Genomic DNA, 8,405 nt, shown 5'->3' on the forward strand with positions numbered 1-8,405 from the left:
ATTATCTGCTAAGGAGATCTAGGAAACTAGTGTTTATTCTTAAGAACTTGACCCTACTTGATCTCAAAGCATATTCTGTGTCATATTAAAATGGTAACCAGCTCTTGGGGTGCCTGGGTGGCTCAGTCATTAAGTGTCTGCCTTCGGCTCAGGTCATGATCCTAGGGTCCTGGGATTGAGCCCCGTATTGGGCTCCCTGCTCTGCGGGAGGCCTGCTTCTCCCTCTCCCACTCCTCCTGCTTGTGTTCCCTCTCTCACTGTCTCTCTCTCTGTCAAATAAATAAATAAAATCTTTAAAAAATAAAAATAAAAATAAATGGTAACCAGTTCATTGATTACCATGGAATTAAGACAGAAGAAAAGAAGATAAACTTATTTCCCTTTTTCTGCTTCTGAATATTTGCCTACAAAGACAAAGAACAAAATAATACAGATCCAGAAGTAGAAAAATATATCCAGGTCAAAGAATACATCTCGTTGCACTGAATGAGGGTATATGTGACGGGTGTTTGGAACGGAGTATCTGGGTGAACGTCTCCAGGTAGCTTGAGTTCTACTGAGGATCACGAGCCCCCCAGCTGTCCTCCGTGTAAGCTGTAGGTGTGACCCTAGTGTAGAGGGGGCTGTTCTTCCTCTAGTCTGAGGGTATGACTCTATTGTAGACCTCGAGATTATCCTTGACATGGTCCATGTGGCTTGTGAGAATGACTGCTGTGTAGACTGTTGGTGAGCCATCCTTAAAACCTCAGAGTATGTCCTCCAGGGGGTCTGTGGTGCTGTCTCCTGTGTGGATTGTGAATTTTCCTGTGTGGCCTGCCTATCTGCCATTGGGGTGGGCTGTCTACTAGTCTCCCCTTTGGGCTGAGTGCCTGCTCCAGGAGCTTGGGTCTCAGCAGTGGTATGGCTGGGCCCTGACTCCTTAAAGTTATAGTTAGACCCACGCTCCTGGTTTTGGCCAGACATGTCACCAATGTGACAAGAGGAACTCTTAATATCCATAGAGGAGGATGGGGATATTGATGGCTCTGTCACGTTGTTTCGTGACCTCCATGAACAGCAGCCCAGAGTGCATGCTTCACAATTTTTTGTGTCATGGGACCCATCCAAAGGCACCTCCCGGATGATTGGTAGCTCCGGAAACTTCCTAAAGCCGTTCCCATAGAATTTCTCCAGAATACGCCGCACCACGTTTTTCAGGATTCGCATGGCACTCTCTGGGGAGAACTCAGGATTCTCAAATCGAGACCAGGAACACTTCTGGCACCTCTGAGCAAAGAGCCGCATAATCACCTGGCCCTGGGACTTCTGGCGCTCCAGGTGCATGTGACAGAGGATATGCACTTGAGCAGAAGCCCAATTTCGCCGGCATGAGGAACACTGGAACCTGCAGACAGAAGGAGGAAGGCTTTTGTGCCTTCAGGTGATCATTGACCTGAAGGAGGTGGGCCTGGTCTCGGTCTCTAAGATTTCTTCCAATACGAGAAGGTACGTATGATATTAACAAATTGCCAAATAAGAATGAGAAGGATTGTGTTTTTCAATAAAGCCTTTTCCTGTGATCCACTGAGCTTCCACCCTACGTGGTCCCAAGTATGCCTCTCTGCTACTAAAACATCTCTGGATGTCTCAGAGGGAAAAGTAGTTCTGCCATCGGCCAGCAAAATTTGGTCCTCCTCATGATCGCAGAAAACGTATAAAGCAACTACTTTGAGGCAGGCACTGTAATAGGGGCTGCAATATTATCCCACTTTATCTTTAAAGCTCCCCTCTGAGGGAGGCATTATTGAGCCCAATGTCAAGATAAGGAAACTGAGTCATAAAGGGATACACAGCTTGTTTTTAAATATATATATTTAAAACCATTATCTTATGGGAATGTAGAAGAAGGAACACTTACTCCACCTAGGAAGACCAGGGAATGCTTTAAGGACGGGGTGGCACTTGAGTTGGTCCTTGAAGGATGAGTACAGGGGAGGGAAGAAAGGGCCTGCCCAACAGGCATAATATCATGATAAGGGAACAGAAGTCTGAAAATGCACGGGCATGGTTTATAATCCATAAGGTTGGAGCAGAGGACAGATGGAGTCAGGGTGGGGCAGAGAGGGAAGCAGGACAACAGGTGAGGTGTGCCCCATAAAAGGAGACCTGGCTGCCCAGGTTAACATTTCTCCCTGCCCCCCTTTACCCTGCCCTGACCCGGGCAAGGAAATTGCTCCCTGCAGTGTGCAGGCTCTCTAGGGGTGAAAAGGGGAGATGGCCAATAAGGGAGGGGCATTACTTACCAACTCCAGGAACTAGGTTTTAGATGTCTTTCTTGCTGCACCATTCCCTCTGTTATCCCCAGGCCTTCAACAAAGTCATGTTCAAAGTGATTGTGTGGGGACTCCTGGGTGGCTCAGTCAGTTGGGCGTCTGCCTTCGGCCCAGGTCATGATCCCAGGGTCCTGGGATCGAGCCCCGCATCGGGCTCCCTGCTCAGTGGGGAGCCTGCTTCTCCCTCTGCCCCTCCTCCTCCTGCTTGTGCTTGCCCTCTCTCTCTGACAAATAAATAAATAAATCTTTAAAAAAAACCAACAAAACAAAGTGATTATGTGGCCTCCCTCTATTCTTGGGGCTTTAAGGAAGGCCCTGGTCCTGGGCTGGTGCTTGGGCCAGGAGGGCTGCTGCAGCCTGGGGAAGTCAGGACTGAGGGCAGAAATAGCAGAAGTCTCTAGATAGAGGCAGTCTGGAACAGGAGGTGGTGAGAGAATGGGAGGGCAGATGTATGGAATATGGAAGCATTCCTTGAGAACCTCCAGAAATATTTAGGGAGGAAACCTAGCAAAAAAAGAAACTTCTTTTTGTGTTATGGCTAAGCAAAATGGAAAGAGTACTGTGGCCATGAAAGAATGGAGATCCTGGGGACACTGGTTCCTTTAACAAGCTCTCAAAGGAATCAGTCAGTCGCTGCTAAGCGACCCTCTTTGCCAGAGAAAGTCCGCCGAGAGGCCAACTCTCACTCACCTGCCAAATCCTTTCTGCTGGTACTGTTTCCAGCCTTCGGCGAGGCAGTCCGGCTCCAGTTTCTCATCCAGCTTCAGGGTCCATCTGGCCCGGGGTTTCTCCTGCTGCATCAGCTCTTGAAATGTCTGCTCCCAGGTCCGGATGTCTAAAACCGTTTTTCCCCCCTGAGGCTGGGAAACCATGCCTAGTGAGTAACTCAGTCTTACTCAGCAACCAGCAAGAGGGAAGGGAAGAAAAAAAAAGTAAAAAAACACATCAGTTTCAGTTTCTCGGTGTGGAATGCGTCAGCTATCTTAACTTTCGTTTCAGACTGTGGAGTGCACAGAACAGGTCTTTGTTTTGAAGACAGAGGGCAGCAGAGTTTTGCCAGTTTGTGAACAGGCCTCTGAGAGATATCTGAGTACAGAGCTCTGTTCTAGATTCTGGAGGCACCGATAAGTGACTTGGGTATTTTATTTTTCTCTTATTGGTACACCAGGCAAAGCCCTATGCTCGGCGCTGGGATAAATGCCACTAAGAAGCCGTTTCTCCCCCCAGCGATGCTCACACTCTCATGCAGACACAGGAAGGTAGCTGGGGGAGCCTGTGTCCCATGCTGGTCTCATGCACCCACTGACCCCTCCCCACATCCCCTGAGGGATTATTCCTGGTCTTCTGCAGGAGCTAGCACAGACAGGTGGGTTACCTTGCCCAAAGCCACACAGCCACTGAGAAGTGTAGGCAGCGAGACTTGAACCCAGGCCTGGGGGGCTCCAAAACCTATGATGTCTCTACCCACCTCCGTCCCTGAGAAGACGCTGAGGATGGTATTTCAGGTTCTAGGCTGGCACCCGGGAGCCAGGGTGGAAGGAAGCATCTTGAAACCTGACCTGGTGCTTTAGTCTAGTGAGCTCTCCTAGGTCCTGGGACAGGACACCAAGCTAAATGAAAGGATTATTTAACTCGGCCACTTGCCATGTAAATTATCTTGCAGGCTGGGAAGCAAGCAGGTGTGGGAGCCATCTTTTGGGGACAGGATAGAGAGAATTCCCACTCTGGGGGTGAGGGACTGGAGCTAGATGACCTTTAAGTCACTTCTAACTTAGAGTCTGAGATTCTAGAAGGTGAGTTCTGTCCCTCTGGAGTTTAAACTCAAATGGGGGAGATAAGATAAGCAGGACCTTATGTCCTTGGAAGCCCCACTAGGGTTACCGTGTCCCAGACAGGAGCAGCCCAAGCCTTCTCAGACTTCCTAGACTTTCACATGCTCCCCTTCTTCCCTCCCTCCCAGGATGTTCTGTTTTATACAAATGCTCTGCTTTTATAACTTTACACATCGAGGGCACCTACGTCTACACAGACAATGTAGGAAACTCTTGTGTATCTAGATAATTATAGGAACTTGGAATTGAACCCACAGGATATAAGAAAAGCCTGGAAAGCCCTTAGGAATAAACTTTTTCTCTTTATGGCAGTCGTCCACTTGATAATTTATTTCCATATTTACTGTAGCTTGGGGGGTGGAAGGGGCTGGAGGGATTTGGTTTGGTTAAAGGAGAGAAATAAGAAACAAGAAATGTAGTCCCAGGGCGCCTGTGTGGCTCAGTCGGTTAAGCCTCCGACTCTTGATCTCAGCTCAGGTCTTGAGCTCGGGGTCATGAGTTCAAGCCCCATGTTGGGCTCCATGCTGGGCATGGAGCCTACTTAAAATAAAAAAAAGAAAGAAAGAAAGAGAGAAAAAGAAATGTAGCCTCCCTAACATAGCAATAATTTTACTTATACTTTTAAACATCTCTTCGACTAGCAGAAACTCTATAAGTAGATGCAGAACAGATGCAGAAAATGTTTAAGGTGGTTGGTCTGGGGAACAGTGAGGCTGGATGACCCCTAACCTAAGTCCATTTCCCTGCCTTGGGGATTCACAATAAGGAGAAATGCATACTAGGATTGGAGTGCCCACTGTAGGTTGGTGATGCCAGACACCTCTTCGCCTCCCGGACCCGAGGATGACCTGTCCAATAAGTGGCAGAGCCAGGACTTCAACTTCTCTGAGGCCACGCTAAATCCCATGAAAGCGTGGGCTTATGTAAAGAAGGAATGGGTTGCTAATGGTAGAAGAACAGGCAGAAGGCAGAAGGAGCAATTCGGGGGAATCCGAGTGGGGGTCTTCATGCTACTCCTTTAACCATTGTGCTCTCAGGGCTGGGGCTCCTGGGCATATTCCAGGAAGGATTACTGCTCCACTTAGGACTACTTCTCAGCAAAAGGTCAGCCTGGAGGGGAGGAAAGTGGTTAAGATCACATTGTCCCAGGGGCGCCTGGGTGGCTCAGTTGGTTAAGCATCTGCTTTTGGCTCAGGTCATGATCCCGGGGGCCTGGGATGGAGCCCCATGTCGGGCTCCCTGCTCATCAGGGAGTCTGCTTCTCCCTCTCCCTCTGCCTCCATCCCCCCGCCGCCCCCCCCGCCCACGCTCATGCTCTGTCTCTGTCTCTCTCTGTCTCTCTCTCTCAAATAAATAAAATCTTAAAAAAAAAAAAAAAATCACATTGTCCCAGAATGTAATGGGAGGGGCAGTTTCTCCTCACCGCTGTCCCTACACTGCACATTATGGATACTCACAACTACCCACAACAGAAAGCAGAATAAGACAGTTGTCTTTAAATTGGCAAATAACACGTCTATTAAATACCTATAATCTGCTCGCCCTTATTCTCAGGCTAGCAAGAAAGATCTGTGAAGAAGCATCTACCTTTACCTTCCCTGTCTCACTTTTCTCAGCGTATCCTTTTAGCTCAGAACCTAGAGCAGAGCCAGCCTGCCCAGGTTGGGTCCTAGTCCCACCGCTCTCTACCTTGGCGGCCCAGGGAAGCCCTTTCACTGCTCTGTACCTAGGTTTCTCCATCTAAAATGTGGCGATAATAATACCACCTTACCCCCCAGGGCTGTTCTGAGGATTGAATGAGTTTAAAAATGGTTATCAGCATTTGGCAAGCAAATAGAAGTGTTGGCTACCTGTTGTTGTTGCTGCATTGCACGTTTCTTTGTTAAGTTACCATAAAGCCTTTCTTTTCTTTTTTTAATTTAATTTTATTATGTTATGTTAGTCACCATACTATACATCATTAGTTTTTGATGTGGTGATTCACAATCCATTGTTTTCGTATAACACCCAGTGCTCCATGCAGTATGTGCCCTCCTTAATACCCATCACCAGGCTAACTCATCCCCCCACCTCCCTCCCCTCTAGAACCCTCAGTTTGTTTTTCAGAGTCCATCGTCTCTCATGGTTCGTCTCCCCCTCTGATTTCCCCCCTTCATTCTTCCCCTCCTGCTATCTTTTTTTTTTTCTTAACATATATTGCATTATTTGTTTCAGAGGTACAGATCTGTGATTCAACAGTCTTGCACACTTCACAGCGCTCACCATAGCACATACCCTCCCCAATGTCCATCACCAGCCACCCCATTCCTCCCACCCCCCACCACTCCAGCAACCCTCAGTTTGTTTCCTGACATTAAGAATTCCTCATATCAGTGAGATCATATGATACATGTCTTTCTCTGATTGACTTATTTCGCTCAGCATAATACCCTCCAGTTCCATCCACATCGTTGTGAATGGCAAGCTTTCATTCCTTTTGATGGCTGCATAATATTCCATTGTATATATACACCACATCTTTATCCATTCATCTGTCGATGGACATCTTGGCTCTTTCCATAGTCCATAAAGCCTTTCTTAAACACGTTGGGAATACAACAAAATAAAAGTATATATAGGTAGTAGTACAGGGTAAAAAAAACCTACAAATAAGTGTGCATATGAGGCCTCGGAGAGCACAACAGTCACTTAAGAATTCAGACTGGGCAGAGACATACATTCCTATCACTGTACATTCTCAGATACACAGATACATTCTTAGATATTCCAGATATACACTCATTCCTATCATCCTACTGTTACGTAGCCCCCGGACCCGCTCTGTGCACCTCCCCGGGCCAGCCCATGGCTCCCCCGGGACTCACATTCAGCCCCCATCTCAAGAGTCAGCTACCTGTAAAAAGTGAGCTCAGAAGTGAAACAGTAGGAAGCCCAGAGCCAGCTGCGGCTCAGGCCCAGGGCTATGCCCATTGAGAACTCCATTCCAGAGAGCAAAGATCACGCCAAAAGGACAAAAAATAAATAAATAAGCCAGAGGAACTGGGTAAAGTCAGAAGACTTGGAACAAAAACTCACATGTTTTAAAGGACGCAGCTGGTTTCACAATTTCCGTGAAAACGTGCTTGGCTTCAGGCCCCACGCAGTCCATGTGGGATGCTGGGGTTTGCCCCAGGGGGCAGCCATTTGGATATTTGGGGTAGAAAGACCCTCGGTGCGCATGAAGGAGGCTGAGCCCCAGAGAGGAGGGCGACCAACCCCAGGCCACCCAGCAGCCCCTACAAATAGAACGCTTGACAGTACTTTCTCTCTTTCAGTACGAGCAGCCTTAAAACCAGGGTCACAACCACGCAGGCTCTGTTGCAAGGCTGTGGTGAAGATGTGTTAAAGCAGGGTCTTTAAGCCCCTCACCCCTCCGCCCCCTACTGCAGGCCAGTTCACTGGCTTTTCTGCTCTCCCGGACTCACTTTACCCAGCTGTTCCCGCCCCCGGGGATCACCTCTCACATTAACCACCTGTACCAAGTTCTTGTCTCAGGCTGTGCTTTCTGAACCCCAGCCAAGACAAGAGCAACTTAATTAATTTTTCTTTACTTCCTTCTCTGTGTACAAAGGCATTTTCTAATCTGACACACCAGGAGCCAAGAAGTTATCACTGCGTCCTCACAAGAAAAAAACTGAACAAGATGAAAACTAACAACTCTTCTTAGATCCATCAGAGAAAATGGGTTACAGGGCAAACTGCTGCCCTGAAAACTGCAGAGACAGATGGGTGGACACAGAGAATCGCAGCTTACCAGAGCCAACAGCCCAGGAGCGGAAGCCGCCCCCGCTGGAACCAGCAGGAATACTCGAAACTGTCACTGGCCAGGTGCTGGAGGCTCAATGATGACTAGCTTCAGCTTTGAAAATCCAGGAGGCCCAGTCTTAGGGGAGATTCCCATACTTCCGTGAATTCGACCTCCAGGAACCCTACCAGGGTCTCACTATAAAGGTGGAGAAAATTCTTTTGCTTCCAGCAGGGGAAGAAGAAAAATAACTGTTTTTTTTTTTTATTTTTTTATTGTTATGTTAATCCCCATACATTACATCATTAGTTTTAGATATAGTGTTCCATGATTCATTGTTTGTGCATAACACCCAGTGCTCCATGCAGAACGTGCCCTCCTCAATACCCATCACCAGGCTAACCCATCCTCCCAACCCCCTCCCCTCTAGAACCCTCAGTTTGTTTCTCAGAGTCCATTGTCTCTCATGGTTCTTCT

The 8,405-nt window shown here is 47.9% G+C and overlaps 1 protein-coding gene across 3 annotated transcripts in view; it reads right to left on the reverse strand.

Annotated features, from left to right (window-relative positions):
* RTP4 (receptor transporter protein 4) overlaps positions 1-3,294 on the reverse strand; it is a 76,646-nt gene extending 73,352 nt beyond the window's left edge. Inside the window, exons 1-2 of one of the 3 annotated variants that reach the window (XM_032406928.1) lie at positions 3,003-3,294; positions 273-1,384 (exon numbers count right to left, since the gene is read on the reverse strand). In XM_032406928.1, the coding sequence (XP_032262819.1) occupies positions 373-1,384; positions 3,003-3,184 (1,194 nt within the window). In that variant the 5' untranslated portion in view covers positions 3,185-3,294 and the 3' untranslated portion in view covers positions 273-372. Of the gene's footprint in view, positions 1-272; positions 1,385-2,282; positions 2,384-3,002 lie in introns of those variants that run through there. The other 2 variants (XM_032406929.1, XR_004299817.1) reach the window with 2 other exon arrangements.
* Positions 3,295-8,405: the final 5,111 nt, after the last annotated feature.

The sequence above is a fragment of the Phoca vitulina genome, unplaced genomic scaffold, assembly GCF_004348235.1.
Source record: "Phoca vitulina isolate PV1807 unplaced genomic scaffold, GSC_HSeal_1.0 scaffold8, whole genome shotgun sequence".
NCBI classification, from domain to species: domain Eukaryota; kingdom Metazoa; phylum Chordata; class Mammalia; order Carnivora; family Phocidae; genus Phoca; species Phoca vitulina.